The sequence below is a fragment of the Phaenicophaeus curvirostris genome, chromosome 8 (genome assembly GCF_032191515.1).
Source record: "Phaenicophaeus curvirostris isolate KB17595 chromosome 8, BPBGC_Pcur_1.0, whole genome shotgun sequence".
Taxonomy (NCBI): Eukaryota; Metazoa; Chordata; class Aves; order Cuculiformes; family Cuculidae; genus Phaenicophaeus; species Phaenicophaeus curvirostris.
The window spans coordinates 34351254-34368708 of record NC_091399.1 but is presented as its reverse complement, the minus strand read 5'-3'; the positions used below and the strand labels follow the sequence as shown (position 1 = coordinate 34368708).

The 17455-nt window shown below is 45.0% G+C and overlaps 1 protein-coding gene across 1 annotated transcript in view; it reads left to right on the top strand.

Moving 5' to 3' along the window:
- The window catches only part of PLPP3 (phospholipid phosphatase 3), a 44268-nt gene extending 27306 nt beyond the window's left edge, over positions 1–16962 (top strand). The window contains exons 3-6 of the mRNA XM_069861931.1: positions 903–1186; positions 1955–2012; positions 9927–10103; positions 15150–16962. Of these exons, the coding sequence (XP_069718032.1) occupies positions 903–1186; positions 1955–2012; positions 9927–10103; positions 15150–15275 (645 nt within the window). The 3' untranslated portion in view covers positions 15276–16962. The remainder of the gene's footprint in view (positions 1–902; positions 1187–1954; positions 2013–9926; positions 10104–15149) is intronic.
- Positions 16963–17455: the final 493 nt, after the last annotated feature.

Genomic DNA, 17455 nt, shown 5'->3' with positions numbered 1-17455 from the left:
GGAAAAAAGCTGCCTCGATTTATTACTCAGGTATAAAAACAGTTAAAATAATGAATAAAATCCTAAAGCTGTAAATCTGGAGCTCAAAACCTAGGTGTGTAACGTGACGGAGTACAATTTAAGCCCTTGCCTCTTTGGGAGAGGTGAGACATTTGGATTTAATTTCACAGCCTGATTTTCATTAACTCTCCTTTTAAGAGTCAAGATTATGAGAAGCCGGGTCCTCTGCTCCCTGATGGTGATTTATGGGAATATTGTCACACCCCAACACCCCTGTCACAAGAAACATAGAATTTGCTGCCACACAATGGAAAAACACCTTGAAATGCCCAGTAATTACTGGGATTTACGGAGGCTATGAGCTACTTGAATTGAATGTGATGGTGGCAAATTTGGGGCCAGAATTTGAAAAGTTTGGGGCTTTTTTAGTGTTCTTCCGTTGTGTTCATGTTTCTTAGAGAGGAAAATAAGAAGGTTGTTAGGTTTTTTTTCCTCCAAAATCAGTTTGATGAGAGGGTAGTGGATCTGGCCTCTTCTTCATGAACGCACACTGATTCTTTATCTTTTTTATGTTAATTGCTTTTTCTCCATTACACTGGTATAGATCTGGGGTGATATTTCACTACTGAAGAGATATACTGATGAGCTAAACCAAAAACTAGGACTTTTTCTTTCTTCTCGTTTATGGAATGTTTCTGTAAACAGCATTTCAAGCACTGCAGGAAGAAGTGAAGAGGAGGAGCATGGAGAGATGCTGGGCTGTGGGCTCTCCTTCCTCACTGTGGAAACAGATTCCTGGTTTGAGATGCTTGAAGCACCAAGAGCTTGTTTCAGCCACCCATTACTGGTTTTGCACAGAATCTTTCTACTTCTCTAACCTCTCTGTTGTATTTCCCCAACAGATTATAACAGGAGAGCTCTACCGCATCCACTACCTGAAGGAGAAGTCACACTCCTTTATCCAGAACCCATACGTGGCAGCACTCTACAAGCAAGTTGGCTGCTTTGTTTTTGGCTGTGCCATCAGCCAGTCCTTCACAGACATTGCCAAAGTGTCCGTTGGGCGCTTGCGGCCACATTTCCTGGAAGTTTGCAATTTGGATTTCTCCACCATCAACTGCACTAAGGGAGTTTACATCCAAAACTACACCTGCAGGGGAAGTGACAGCAAGGTCCAGGAAGCCAGGTGAGATCCTATGGCAGCAAAGCGTTGGGTTGACGCCACCAAAACAGTGTCTCATGCTAAGTATGTTTTGGGGTTTCTTTGCTAGCAGTAGATGATTCAAACGCTGCTTTTTCTGTGAAGGCTGTAACTGTCTGCCAGCAATGGGCAGTTTCCCTTGGGAGTCGCGGGATTCGGATGAATAATATTTTTTTTCCTTTCTCTTTACTCCTACACTAATGTTTCCTTGCGTGGTTGCTCAATATGGGAATTTACTATAAGTGATGAGCTCATGAGGAGCAGCTCAAGCTGTCCCATGCAGCAGAACAGAGGACTTCTCCTACAAGGAGGCTTGTGCAGGCAGGACTGCCAGCACCTGCACTTCGAGCTCTCTACCAAATCCATCAGCTGCTCGATTTTGACATTTCCACGGGCACATTTTACATGCTGAAATTAAGTGACCAGAGAAATTGCTCACTTCTTATTTCTTTACAGTTTCCTGGTAATTTGAGGTGAGGCTATGAGTTATTGGACTACTCTGGAAATAACTGCTGTCCCATGAGTAGACCAGGAAGGGACAAACAATGCAAGCATCCTGTCCATCCGTTTGCTTTCTGCCTCGTGAGCGAGCAGGGTGGATAACAGGAGTTTTATAACCTGAAAGACTGTGGGTTGTAGGTCCCTCTGCTTTGGCACCCTCTTGGTAGCAGCGTGCAAGTCACCATGTTACATATAAAATTATAATACTAAAGATTATAGTGGCTCGTTCTTAGCACCTGCTTTGTTTTGCAGGAAATCCTTCTTCTCTGGGCACGCATCCTTCTCCCTCTATACAATGCTATACTTGGTGGTAAGTAACCTCGAACTTGCTTGTGATTGAGCTGATTTACCCTCTCTGCCCCTTTCCTGAGGCACTCACCCATGTTTGGTGGCAATAATGGCATGATGAACATCAGAGATGGAGGGTCAGTTGAAAAAAAGCCTGAACAAGCCAGTGGTGGAAACATCCACTGCCAGCCCCTGTGGTATTTTTTTGGAATGGAGACTTCTGAGGTGATAGCTGAGCTGTGCAGCTTTAGGATGTAGCCAAGGCTGCAATTAAATCCAAATCCTACTAAATCTGTGGGCGACCTGTGCAATTTTGTTCACCCCACGTTGCGGTTTACGCTGGAGAGTTTAGGGCGAGCCACAATGTTACATCAATGGAGCTGGAAGATGTGCCATTGCAGCTCTGTTGGGGGGTAAAGCTGGTTTCCGAATGTGCCAGCAGAGCAGGTGGAACAGCCTCTGTCCGCCTGGATCCAGAGCAGAGGGTTGGGACTTGTTTTTCTTTGTCAGTGAGAAATGGCTCTACCCTTCCTGCACTGGGGCTGGGGCCGGGGCGGCTGCCAAGGTGCTTCCTGCAGAGGCTGTGGGAGGCACGCTGCCCGCACCCCTGAGGGCTGGACCCGCATGCAGCTTCTGGGGAGGATCTGGATAGCAACTGGGATGGTGGTGGTGGTTATTTTTTATAAAAAATGAAAAAAAAAAAAACCCCAAGGAAAAGGTTTAGTATTCCTTTTAAGATTTGTGCTCCTCCATCTCCAGTAAGCTTGAACTAGAAAGGAAAAAAGCAGCATGACACAAAAACTTTGAACATGAACTTTTATCTATGAGCAGCGCTACCTCCTTGTCCCTTTATGCTCTAGAAAGATAAGTTGCCATTGCTCCTTCTTGGCTTTTTAGCCCTGGTTCCCTTCTCCCTCTGAGCAATATCTGTAATATAATTACTAAGCTTTTCAAGCTCTCAGGGGTGGCAGATTACATTATTTTCTCTTTCTCCCCTCCCCCTTTTTTTGTTCTTGGAAAACTTTTGGATTTCTTCAGTAAACGTTTGGGCTGTTTCCTCCCAGTTGCATTACAATGCAGAGCTGTCCTGTCAGTGCTTTTCAGGAGGCTTAGTCCTCTGCTGCTGCCTTCACAAAACTTTCCAAGCTGCCTTTGGAACCACTGACAATTATTTATTTCCAAGGAGATCTGCAGGTGGTCAGATAAGTCAGCCTGGAGATGCTTTTGAAACTGGCATCCAGAAACAGCAAGGACTACCAGTCCCTAGAGTCCCTATTATGTTGGTGGTGGTTTCTTTCCAAATACTCAGCAAGATCCTGGTTGTTCCTCCAGGTATATTTTTAGAAGATGCTGCTCCTGGGCCTTTTTGGAAGCCAAGACTGATTTTTTTACCTTTTGCACTGGATTTTACCATGCAGCTTCCTCAGGATAGGGGACAAACCCATGAGATTTTGCCCAGCTGGGAAAGCGCTTGCCCCATCTCCTCATTTCCACTCCATACACTTTGGCAGTGGCTGCCCAAAGTCACCAGGGCTTGACCCTGTTTTTGCAGGGCACAAGGCAGACCGTATTCCTTTGCCATTTTTTTTTCTTTGTTTTCCTGAAAAGCCAGCAATCAATGCAGCGAGTTAGAAACAAACAGCCATGCTTGTGCCTGGGAGACTGGAGACCACAACTGCAGCATACATGAAACATTCTCATGGGATGCATGGAGAACCTGCATGGCTCATTTTTCGGTGCCACTTTGCACCAATGCCCGCTGCCTGATTTTTCTTTAACTTTGCAGAAGGCTTCAAAAATGGTGTTTAGCTCCTGTATAACACTCTGGAGCAGAAAGCTGCCTTTAATCTCTTTGCTGCCCTTCCCTGTCCCCATATGGGATCACTCAAGCTATCAGTGCTCAGCAGCCTCTACCTCTCTCCCCCCTGATCTGGGACAACAGGCCATTTATCCCTCTCCGTGGAGGGATTTTTGACACCCAGTCCTTTAAAAATGATGTCATTTTTTTCCTTGTCCCAAAACTAGGATAAGGTTGGTAGCAGGTTCTGTCTGACCAGCTCTACGCTTGCCTTGTAACTTGAAAACTCAAGTTTCACGAAGTGTTTGGTCATAAATTGAAGGGAGAAAAAGGCAACTTGAGACAAGACAGTGTGATGCAGTGCATATCAGAGGTGTGGATATAATTATCTTAAAGGTCTTTTCCAACTGAACTAATTCAGAGATTCTAACATGTCTAGCAACACCCTGCTCTCCATCACTCCAGCTCCCTGGCCATCACAAGGAAAAACGGAGGCAGAAAATCTATCATGTTGGAGAGGCTGACAATATAATAAAAAATAAAATAAAATGAGGTTATAAAATCCCAGAGAGATTTTATTTAATGCAAAATAAACTACTGTCTTGCCCAGCTCAATGAACTAGTGGAGTTTTAAAAGCCTGGCTATAAGTGTGCCATCTACTATGCCAGAGCCTGCAGGGGATGGGTTTGATGGATTTTATCAGGGAATCATCTCAATGACAACAGCAGATGTTCTCCAGTTCCTGGGAAGTAAGGTTTGTGCCTCAGCAGGTTGCTACTGGTGCATTGGGTACTGGGAATTTGACAGGAGTGTTTGCAGAGTGGGAGTATTTGTGGCGCTGAGTGTGTGCTGCAGAGGCTTGGCGTATCAGCCATGTCCTCTGTGCATTCACTGTTGAACAATACTTCATATTTCAAGGATAAGTCACTTCCCGTCTTTCCTGGTGCTCCCTGGCTTCACTCTTGGAGCCCATTCTGAATTATAATGTCTTTGAGTTTGCCTCACCTGATGGATACTGGTGCCAGAAAGCTTTAGCCAGTCTATTAAAAGATGCTTGGATTCCCACGCATCCTATGGGACTCTGCCTGAACCACAAGGCTGGATTTTCCTAAGTATTTGGTGGGCAGTGAATGAGTGACCGTGCTTTCCCCATTACCTGGCACAGCAGCAGTGCCCTGTGGGGCATCAAGGAGAGGCAGTTTGGCCATGGGCTTCTGGTAGGAAAATGCAGATAGATTCCAAGCACCAGAGGGCTTTGGAGTAAAAGTCCCAGGGAAAAATGCTTGCAACACAGTAAAATCTCCTGGGGGTTAGTTCTAAATGCTGAAACTTCAGGGCTAAGTTTCTTGCCGCCTTTGTGTCACTGAGAATGCTCAATTAACATCAGGCATTTGTATAAAAAAATTAAAAGGGGAAATTACGCTTGAGTAATCGTCTTTGTCTTATTTTTCCTTGCTTTGTTACTCCTTGGCTTAGTGAGCCTGTAATATGTATTTATAACAGGCTGAGGAAAGAGGAGGTAACAACTTATTACACGCAGCCCCCTGGACCTAACCCACACCTCTCAGTTTTGTTTCACTGGACGTAAGGAAGTTTTGCAAAGAGCGATGAGAGCTTTCCACTCCCCTTAAACATACGAGGCCATAATACTGATGGTTTGTTTTTTGTTTTTTTTTTTTTATGGCACAAAGTTGCCTTGAAATCACAGCCAACAACACAGAGGATGCAGGAAAGCTGAATTAATATCAGAAAACCTAAATAAATATCCCTCAGCAACGTTGGCTGATTCTGGATAAAATGGAAGTAAAAGAAGGCAGTTTGCATATTTAGTGTGTGTTGGTGGCTGAGGGTAAAAACATCAGGTCAGGTTGGGGTTTAGAGTGTTCTACTCATTTATATGAAAAATTAGAGGTGTTGGTGATTTTGTGTATTTGGATGAGCGTGAAGCTTTGCGCTGCGCTTTCTTGCTGAAGGGTGGAGAAGGTCTCAGTGCCCTGGCAATATTGAACAATGATGGCTTGTGCAAAGGAAATTCCATGGTGTTTGTGGATTTGGAGTCAAGTTTAGCAGTAACCTAAGTAAGCAAATAAACTGGAATTGCATCGGTAGCCAGGGCTGAGGTGTGAACTGTGCTACTGAGCTAAATGGGGATATTCCAAACAGGGTGGGAGGATGCTGTACACTCAGCAAAGGCAGGGAAGAGGCAAACAGGGCATCCTTTGGTGCTGGGAGGTCTCAGCCCTTCTCATGTTCCTGTCCACTTGGCCATCTTGGTGTTAAAGGCTAAATTCTACAGTTTTCCTTCTTTCAGCTGATTTGACCCAGCTAGGGTGGGGCATTATGCTGGGATGAGTTTAAGTTTGTGAGGTTTTGTCTCCATATCCCTTTGGATACTGCTTTGTGTGTGGATGGGTCTGGAGATGGAGGTGACTTCAGGTCATGCGGTCAGAAACAAGACCAGCCATTTCCCAGAAGGAGAACCTAGCTGTGACTAAGGGATGTGGTTGATGGAATTCAGCATTGTGGTGGGGGCAGTGTGAACAGGATGGGATTTCTGAGTGGCAGAAAGCCCTAGGAGGCTAGAGAGGATGCATTTAGCCCATATTCCCTGCTAGCTCCTCCTTGATGGGATTGCTTAGGGGTTGTGTGTGGCCATGGGCTATCCCCGCCCCAGCACTGTGGAAGTCCCCTGGCAGAAGAGCGATATGACATCCTTCAAGCCATCTGCTTTGTGGTAACTGCCTCTGCCAGGAGACAGTGGATGGGATCTCCAAATAACTCCTTGTTTTGTGTGATCCCATTTCATTCCATCCACCCTTGCTACGGCTGATGCTCCTTCCGATTTTCGCTGCCTTGTGGTGGAAATAACACTGGTTGTGGTCTTGCTCCTCCATGCCTCATATTCCCATCCAAATCTGGCAATCATTATTAGGTGGTACTTCAGATTTTCTCCCAGGTTTCAAAAAAACCCTTCAAAAGCAGGTTTTCAGATAAACTTCGCATTTCTTAGTAATAGCAGTAATTCCTGTTTCAGGGGAACTGTGACCCTTTAAACCTCCCTTTTCCTTTTTTTTTTACCTGAACTGAGGGCAGATACATAGTGTGCAGCACCCCAAGGCTTGCCTCTCAAGTACTTAGTTGATCCTCAGCACCCTGGTGTTTGAGCACAGTTTTTGACATACTCCTTGCTCATGATATGCCCTGTGGAACATGAAAAGTGCTGTTATCCTCTCTTTTTACGCCTTTTTTTCCTCATGAAAGGGGGGGGGATTAAAAAGTGACTTTCCCAAGACTTTTATTGCAGCATTGAAAGCATCTCAGTCAAGATCTTCACACTGATAGTGTTGTCTGAGATGCATAGACATGAGTGTGAATTAGGTGCTGGGGACTACAATGCTGTTCTCTCTTTGCACACCCTTTCCAGGTCTAACGACTGCACATTAGGCACACAGTTCAGAGTTTTGCTTTGGGTGGAGTGGGTCAGTATACAAACAAGTTTACTTTTTAATTGCTTCGGCCCCAACAGTGTCTGCCTTGTTGTGTGTTCAAATTCAGTGTTAGCTTTTTATTGGTTATTTTTTATTGATACTAATCATCTTCACGTGTAGATGACCTGTTTAGTCCAAGCTTGTGAGATGTAATGATTTGAGGGGATGTCAAGGCTGTGCAAAAAGGTCAAATGTCAGATTATCCAACAGCAAATTTCTTTCTTAAGGGGTTTGATGTGAGAGAGCCTCAAGACTAAACATATTAGTTTTCAAGTCTTCCTAGTAGAGTTAAGGGTAATAGCTTATAAGACGTAATACTTGGAGTTATTTTTTGCTCTGCAACAATGTACTGGAACCCAAGTTTTACACTCTCACCTGGGCTGGGCTGAGAATTTTGAACCTTAAAATAATCCTAAGGCTAAAACTGTGGCACTAGAAGGGTATGTTATATTTTTTGTGTGTGTTAAAAATGCTGCTCTCCACAAACACTACTTTTTCCAGGAATATTGTCTCTACACTGAGAAGTTGTATTAAAAATATCAGGGTCCCCAGCTCTTTATCACCACCTTGCCTGAATACTTCCCAGGAACATCCTGCCTGCACAGTTTATTCTTGGTGGCAGATCACTGGGTGTATAAATGCTGTAGCAATGAAAATTCAGCCAGCTTAAGCATAGCAAACTAAAAATAAAGTTCCCTACTAATGAACTGTGTAGATAATTGCTTGCAGGATGTAGTGCTTGCTGTTAAATCACTGCAAGTGACTGTGCAGAATGGGGTTGTGGTATATTACAGTTACAGCTTTCAAGCTTGGTGGTGGCTGCATTTTACCTGGAAGGAAAGTTGGTTTTTTGGTTTTGTCTTTTTTTTTAGATCCTTTTGGGCAGAACATGCCTCCTAATTTTTATAACATTGATTGTTGACTCGTTTGTCTCACAAGCTTAGCAATTGTCATCATGAACTAGAGAACCAGCCCAGCAGTCTGTTTGCTAGGCTCACCAGCATGGGTTTGTCTTGGGGATCTAGAGAGCTGTAATTCATCCCATAGCACTGCATGCACAAGTTTGCATGGAGTGGAGTGTGCGCCATGGTGACGTGGCTCTGTTCCCAGATTGGAGTTGGTTCGCAGATATATTTTCCAGAATCATAATGTGCATTAGCCAGCACGGAGCTGTTTTGGTACTGCGCTCTTCCATAGTAATTGGCTAACAATTTGGATAATTTGGAGCATCTGCTTCATTCAAATGACATGATGTTTCATTTCCTCTAAAGAGCCCAGTATGTGTTCTTTCCAAAAAGGGATAAATACAATGTTTATGCAACAGCCGAACGTACTAAATTGGCAAAAATGATACTTCTCCCTTATCAGCTTTCCAATTAATTCTGCTTTTATAGGTAAATGGTATCATTAAGTTATTTGTGGTTACAGGAACCCAGCAAGAGCTTCATTCCCTTTTATTTCAAGGCAGTGTAAATGGCTCTGGGTGTGGAAAAGGGATCATAAATGGCTATTAAACCACTTTCCAGCCCTCAGATGTTGCAGAGTCCCATAAAGCATGCTGGGTCTGATTTCCAGTTCTTCATTTAGGAACAAGTTGAAAGTAGCCACTGCAGCTGAGCCCATGGGCAGCCAATCTGAGCTGCAGGATCTGAGCAGCATTTTCCAAGCACTTTTACACTCTTTAGGCCATCGAGTGCCTCTCACCTCCCGAGCCCGAAGGCTGCTGTGGTGTCCCTCCCTTCCTGCCGCCTTCCTCCTTGCACTGCGCCCAGCCCTGCTCATCTGTGGGCAGTGGGTTGCCCTTTTCCTGTCCTCTTTTCCTGCTTGACTACCTAGTTCCCACAGGAACCGGCCATGCCCACCATCCCAAACGGAAGCAGGCTCGAGATAGCCATGGGGAAATACGACAATGTCCATTTGACGTCATGTCAGCTTCATCTTTTCAGGTTGAGCTGGGACCTTGCTTTTCCCTTGCTGGGTAAGAGCAACTTCCCATGCCATGTGGTGGGGTGGCTGCTTGCTGCACTCCTACAAGCCCTGGGGCTCAGACGGGGAAACCTGGTGGCAATGGTAGAAGATTGCATTTTGCATCCACATTGTCAGCATCAAAGGACTTGTGGCTGGAAATCCTTGAGGCTGGCTCTGAAGGTGTGGCGTGCTGCACTGATTACTGGTTTTCCTCCAAGAGATGCTGCCGATTCCTGCATGCCCTAAATTTGGGACCTTCTTTCAGTTTCACAGTGAATAGCGGTGGGGAGGAATTTCCTTACTTGGCCTGCTGGGATGTTACGTATGACCTTGATGGACTTGGAGGTTGAAGTGGAGCTGGAGGGTGAGCCGTGATGTGGGTGTTCCATGTTCCTGACCCTGGCTCACTGAGGGAGGGCTGTGCTCAGCCACCTCTCCCTGCATCCCTTCCACAGGATAAATTCCACCAGCTCTGCTCCCCTCTATGTGATGGATGCCATATGTATGCAAAGAGCATCCTTTTTTTTTGCCAACTTCCTGCTCTTTGAGCCACAGGGGTGCGGGTGTCTCTCAGCCAGCCCCACAGAGTGGTTACTGCAACATACACACATTTTGGGCATGGGTTCTTCTTTGCTGCCCTCAAATGAATGCAACCTTTTTGTTTTCTTCTCTTCCTCACAGTTTTATCTGCAGGCCAGATTCACGTGGAAGGGAGCCCGCCTGCTCCGTCCCCTCCTCCAGTTCACCCTCATCATGATGGCGTTTTACACTGGCCTGTCCCGCGTGTCAGACCACAAGCATCACCCCACCGACGTGCTGGCAGGCTTCGCACAGGGAGCCCTGGTGGCTTACTGCGTGGTGAGTACAGCAAACCATGCAAGGGAGGGCAGCTGGGGCTCTGGTGTGAGTCCTGGGGCGACAGTGGGCAACTCCCCAGCCCACACTGCTGTGAGTTTATATATGGCCACATTACAGCTGGGGATGTGGCAGGAGGCAGCATGTTCTAGGGGCTCAGTCAAGTGTCACCTTGTGTGACAGTACGTGCAACTATCATTTCCAGCTGGACTGTAACTCAGGAGTGGAGCACTTTGCCAGCCATACGGTGGATGCTCTGATGGGCACCTGACAAAGGAGGATGGTGGTGATGCTTTCCCCTCCTTGTGAGCAACAGCGCTGTCATGCTGGAGGAGTGAAACAGTTCTTGTGCCCCACTGAACAAACAGCATATTTAGTGAACAAAGCAACATTTAAGGTTTTTCCCTGTTAGCTTTGAGTTCCAGGAGGCTCCTGAGCAAAAGGCCCCTTCACCTGGGCAGCTTGCTGTGCTGAAAAGGTGTTCAATGAGGGGGATAATTTTCCTTTCAGCTGCTGCTACTTGCTTCTCCAGCCGTGCTCCGTAATGGGCACCAGCTCTTTTGCTAGTCTTTCTGCCAGGACCCAAATCGGGAATCTGGGACAGTTGGGATTATGGCTTTTCCCTGCACAATCCAGCCGAAAGCTGCCCCTGGGAGCAGGACCTGGTGCCTGCCTGGCGAGGGGAGGCAGGGTACCTCGTTTGGTGGAGGATTTTTAATGTAATGAAGAGACTCGTGAGAAAATGGTGAACAAAAGCTATGCTGGCTTGTCTGTGGCTGCTGGGCTTGTTCTCATGCCATTTACTTTCCAAAGAGTGACCTGATTGTGCAGCCCTGTAACTCGAAGTGACAGATGTAAATGTTTAAAGTAGGCAGGGTGGTGGGCACTTGATCGGGTAGCTGCCTCACATAGAAACAAAGGGGCTGGGCATTATGGCCATTCCTGTGTCCATGTAAACTCCTGAAAGCAAGCTTTTAACAGCTTACCACTTTCTTGAATGTTGGGTTTTTTTGGTTGGTGGTTTTTTTTTGACTGATCTAAAAGTAAAGTGGCCCTGGAGGCAAGGAATTAAGTTCACTAATGTTATATTTTTCAAGGTGTAAAAATAGGTTATTTATGTACTTTCCACTGATAGATAATATTCCAAAGCCAAGACATAAATGTCACTGTTGGGAAGTTTTTATGAAGTATTATTAACTCTCTGAGCGGTAGCTGTTGGGTTTTGCCATTGCCTGATGCCAATGTCCCATGCAGGGTCAGCAGATTTAGAGGGAGAAATTTGAGAAGTATGCCTGTACAGATGCGTGCTGCTGCTGTAATGCCTGCTCACAGCATTACAGGTCCTGTGTCCTTCATACCACTGCTGTCAGGGTGTTTCTCAGATTCCTGGAAATCTTTTCCTATGCCAACGCTCATCTGGAGCAGCATAACAGCAGTGCTGGCAGCCCTGGAGAGAAAAGGCCCTGGGCAATGCAGGGAGCAGTGAAGCAGCTTGTCTCAGTCCAGATGCCTGAATTCATGTCATGTGGGTTTGTCAAGACACCAACTGCACATCGCCAGGCTGTTTTACAAGGGGGTGTTTCTCTCTCCAGGTGCGTTCCTGCTTGGGAAGTGGGATAACAGCAATATGCAGGGGGAGCAGGGATGAGGTGATCCATCCATGGAAACCGGCAGTGGTTTCAGGAAGACAATAGCTGTCCGGATGCTGAGGACAACCATCCGTATGCTTCCTGACCAGAACGAGCAGCAGGGCTGGACATCCCCTCCCAGTTCTCTGGCAGCTGGAAGCTGTGCTGGGAAGGGGAGACTGTGACCATGCTGGGCTGGTTTTCCTGTGTTGAGTCAAACCAACATAGGAAGCAGCTGCCTGGATTTTCACAGGCAGGCTTGAATTTGCCTGCGAGCCAGGGGCAACCTGTGCTGCTCTTGCCAGCCAGCTTGTGGAGGGGTCAGTTGTCTCCACACCCTTTGCATTCATGGCTTGGTAGCTGGGGACATGTTGGGCAGCAGCTTAGCACTTGAGGCAGGGTTTAAACCCAACCCTTGTCCTGTTTCATCAGCTTGCGAAGAACCATCAACATGTTCTTGTTGTCCAAAACCCAGCTTTGCTGGCATGAGCTATTGCCCAGGGGAGGTTGGCAGACTTTCCTCTTTTGGGAGAAGGTAGAAAGGGACAAGGGGAGATGTAGAATCATAGAACCATTTAGGCTGAAAAAGATCTTTAGGATTATGGAGTTCAACCATTGCCTCAAGATTCCCTGGAGTTTGTGTTAAATGTAGAATTTATCAGCTTTTTGCTAAAATTACTGGTATATCTGAGAAATACTGGTATATCCTGAGGGTCCTTGCCCAACTCTGGGATCCAGCTCTCATGCACAGGGAGCTATGAAGCAGAAGGATGGACCTGGAGACTCACCACCTCCAACCACCCTGAGTGCTCCCAGGAAAGCCTTGAAGAGTCCACTCTGATAGTCAAGGGCCATTAAAATACCACAGTTATCAGGCTGTAATACTCAGTAGAAACCAATTGTGGGTTTCATCTCTGAGGGCTGCCAGAAGTTGTGCTGCAGCAGACACGTTTGTCCTTCAGTGCCTGAAATAACAAACAGAAGACATTAGTGTCAAGCGCTTCCAGCTGATGAAACATTTGGACTCGGATCCAGAGTGAAATACGATGAGAATTTCTTAAATGGAAACAGTTTTCATGTGCATTGTAGGCGGCCTGCCATGTTGTGTAGTTTGTCTCATCTGATGGGGAGAGAAAAAGGAAGACATCAGAAAGACTCTCATTAGCATAGATGAGTTGTTTAAACCTCTCTATATGTGATTAAAGATTTCTTCAATATAATGAAAAGGAATAGGAATTGTTAAGTGGCAATATAAGATATCAGCTTACTTTATATAATGCACGCTCAGTCTTCTGCTGTCAAGTTTTCTTTATGGGTGGAGAGCACCTTCTACAGGAAATGGAGCTAATCCAAGTGAAAAACTTTGCACATTTATTAGTCCTTTTTTGTGTTAAACAGTTCAAGCATTAGAAGGACTTAACACACTGTTTTAACCCCAAAGATCACGTTTCATGATTCCTATAAGTGTTTATATAACCTCCAACCATGTTAAAGTGAAATAGTTTAAAGAGAAGTGAAACCTCTTACCCAGTCTCTGATTTAAACCCTGAAAAGCAGCGAGCAGCACAGCAAAAGCTAAAATATCCAAGATGACACTCCACCATAACTCATTCCTGTCCAAAATAAGGACCAGACTTCATGTAATCCCCATATGCTTCTTGGGCTCAGCAATCTCCTCCCACAAATTGATTTGCCATGGCTATTTTGGTGCAGAAATTGGACATCTTTTTGATTGAATCCAGCTCTCTGAGGTAGGCAAGAGAGTGAGATGGCATCAGAAAAGCACCAAGCCAGCCAAACGAGGGTTTTACAGTTATTAATGACCCAAAAGAAAACCATCGCCAGACCAGTTCAATGTGCTTTTTCACTGCGATGCTGCAAGAGGCCAGACTCCAGCTTGTGATCATTGGTGGGTTCAGATGGATCCTGTTATTTAACCAAAGGCACAAATGCTGCCAATTTGATGCCCTGTAAACAGCTTTTAGCAGCTCTGTTATACAACTAGACAGCCAGACGGCAGGACATACAACAGAAAAGGGGCTGTTTTATATGTTAGCTCCTTCCCTGCCTTTTCACCAAGCAATAAAAGCAGAGCAACAACAGCTCAGCTTCCTGCATCCCTGGTTATAATTTTAGGAGTAAATTGCCATACAGCGGGTTTGCTGTATGTTCAGTTCTTTACCTGCCTGGGCTGATAGGGACTTGCAAAAGTTTTTTCAAGGATGGCTAGGTCTGCTGCGCAGGGCTCTGGGTAGCTAGAAAACATGTAGACACAGATGGGCATTAGTACATTCGGCCTTGTACTAATCTAATATTTGAGCTCCTTAGACTTTTTTTTTTATCTTATTACTTAAATGTTGCATTTGAGTACTGTGGGAGAAAACTCAAGCATACTGCTAATTCCTACAAGCATGTGCTGCTCTTCCTGAGGCTCAGCAAACCTACAGCTCGGTCCAAATTATTGATGCGTAAGGATGTCTGAGGTGAGCTGGCAAATTTGGGCTGGAAGATGCAGCTGCTGGCAGGACCAATGTTTGGGGCTTTGGTATCCACTAACAAAGTGGTGAGTCCTCGCCACTTGTTGCTCCGTCCAGAGGATCTGTGCTGTCTGACTCTTTTCCCTTCTGTCACGGGGCTGAGGTTTGGCAAGGGAGAAAGTGCCCCGGTTCTGGAGGACCGATAAGCTTTGTACAGGGACTGCCAAGGGAGGATGTGGAAGTTTCCTCCCAGCACTTTGTTTTCCATTGTGTTGCTACCTTCCGAAATTGCCAAGCACTGGCTTTTTCACATCCAGGAGAGGGGTTACATCACAGGCTATTTAGGAAGAAGTAGTCAGGAAGAGCTCCTCCTCTTCTTAAGCTTTGGATTCAAGACCAGACCCCAGCTCTGATACCACTTTTCTTGGTGGGGCATGAGGAGAGAGCATCACTCAGTGCTGACTCATTGCTGATAACTTTTAATGCAGCTTTGATTTTAAAGCTTTTAATTGCCTCCCTCATGTCTGAATGAATGAATTGTTTCACACTGACTTCGTCCCTAAACCGACTCACGGTGAGTCAGGTCAGCCCTTTGAAGACCTTTGTTGTTTTATTGGAGTGTGGGCCACGTATCTGTTTCCTGACTTTTCAGCCTATTCAGTGGAGGCTTGGGTATTGCACTCAGTGATTATGCAGTGAGAAATGAAATTGTTCTGTAATGTTTTTACATTGTGTTTTGTGGTCTGAGCCTTCTTCCATATTGTACAGAAAGGTGGTAGCAGGCGCTTGAGATTTCACAACTGTTGGTATTATAGGCAAGTGTTCAGTTGCACAAAAGTACTAGTTTTTCAGCTTAAATATATGTACATATTCTGTAAACGAAATTTTTGAACAAAGCATCTCCCAGCGTTGTCTAAGTTTGTCTTTTCTGTTTGTACCTACAGGTGTTTTACGTCTCAGATCTCTTCAAGCCCAAGACAAAGACTTGCCTGCCTCCACCACCCATCCGGAAGGAGATCCTTTCATCTGTGGACATCATTGAACGGAATAACCATCACAACATGGTGTAGACCTTTGAGAAATCGGATGGGTGTTGCATTTTATTTTTAATTTTTTTTTTTTTTTCAAAAAATGACTGCTGACAGCAACTACCTGCTGCTCTCAAATCTCATCAGACAGTAGAATGTAGGGAGAGACTTTCTTGCCCAACCAGTAAAGTCTTATTCTGTGGTCTTTTCAACTTGTGACATTTGGATGAAAGGGGTGGTGGTCAACTAAGTCAAAAGCGACAGTGAGAAAGAAAAACAAACAAAAAGCAAAAGCCGAACAAACAAAGAGAGGTGCCGGAGTTCTGGATGTGCAATTGGTTTGAGTGTTCATGTTGTAGTGAACGCCAAATTGTTCATAGCCTAATGAACACTAAAGGATTTTTGGAAAGCTGGCCATCTTAGGATCTTTTTTACTATGAAGATTTCCAATGCCTGCGAGAAAAAAAACCAAAACCAACTCATGACTAAATAGTAAAGCACTATATACAAGAAACAGCACTGAGTCAAGATCTGGGACTGGTTTGTAAGAGTTGCTTTTTTCTCATTTTGATTCTAGTTTATTTGCCTCCTCTATTCCATACTGTGACTTAGTTTAGAAGAAGCTTGCCCAGTCAAAGATCTCCGAAGGGTCTCTGATCACACTGCACACCTTTAATGAGCAGTCCTGAGATGCACAGTGAGGCTGAATAACTCCATCCTCCACACAGAGAAGCCACATTTCTTCCTCTCTGCTCGCTCCCTGGTGAGAGTTTGTCCTGCCTGAGTCCCGAGTCGTGTGCAGGACCTGCAAATGGCCCTTCATGAAAATAGCATCCTCCGCTTCCAGGCCATCCTCTCAAAAAAACTGCAGCAGACTTTCTGCGCACCCACGGGAGCCGGCAGCTTGCAAGTGGGTAGCAGCAGCTCTGCCGAAGACGCGTTCGCACTACAACCTCGGGGCTGAGTCCCGGGGAAACTTTTATTCTGCAGTTTTGGGACGAGCTGCTGGGCGGCACGTCCCAGCCTGGGTGTCAGTCAGTTTGTGCGTCCCCCTCACCTTCTCCTTTGGGTGACCTGGTGCACACCATGGCAGGTACCAGGTCTTGTGCTCCACTTGGTGACACCGGTGGTAAATCAGTTGTGCCTATAGCAGGTGCGATTTTTTTTTTTTTTAATTTTGCCCAGAAACCACAGGTTCTTGGTTTGCAGCCCTTTCACAGAGTGCGTTTGCAAAGGGATCCCGCAAAGCATGCAGAATGGCCATTTGCACATCCTTCTTACAGAATCCGTCCTATCATTTCAACTATAGCAAGCTATGATTTTTTTATATATAAATATTATATAAATAATGTATAAAACCTTAAAAATTAACTATGTAAAATATTATTTCTGAAACAATTTTAGATATATCCACTATGACTATAAACTGTGTCCTGACCTGTGTTATTTACATTTTGCTGCTTAAAAAAGCATTGAATTAATTTTTTTATAGTCGACTAAAATATTGTAGTTCTGTGGTAGTAATATTTTAATGAAAATAACTACAATTAGAGAAGTTTGTATAAAAAAACATATTAAATTGTCTGTATTTTTGTAATGTTCCATTTTGTAAAGAGAAGAATATTCAAAGACTTTTGTAGAATACAAAATTGAAGTTTGTATCTGCGAAATTATTGCTGTATAAATGTGCTTTTTAAATAAAAGCTCATAACACAACTAAACATCCAAATGCAAGTTGCCTTCTGCCTTTGGGTTGACCTTCCATTGATAGGAATGGTTGGACTCGATGATCCAGTGGGTCTTTTCCAACCTAGTGATTCTGTGATTCCCCTGCCAAATTCAACCCTTGCCTGGTGGGATGACTGGAGGTGACCCTTTGGGATTTGATAATATATGAGGGTAACATCTTTATAAAAAGGACCTGGAGCCACTTTTCTTTGGGTGTGCAAGAATGTCCTACTACCTCCCGGCTGGGGAGGGTGTAATGGGGGCACATGTGGGTTTTCATTGCACTGCTCTTGGCTATGCCCAGTCTTTCAGCACATCCCTTTTTATTTAGGGCATCCCTTTGTCTTTAGCAAAGTTATAAGCTTTAAAGTAATATTATTTAAATAAAAAGAGTATGAAGTACCTCAGCTGGGCTGCACCACAACCTTTCCCATGCGAAACATACACTTTGCAGCTGAACAAAAAATCTGCAGCTTGATGGGTTGCAAAGGTGT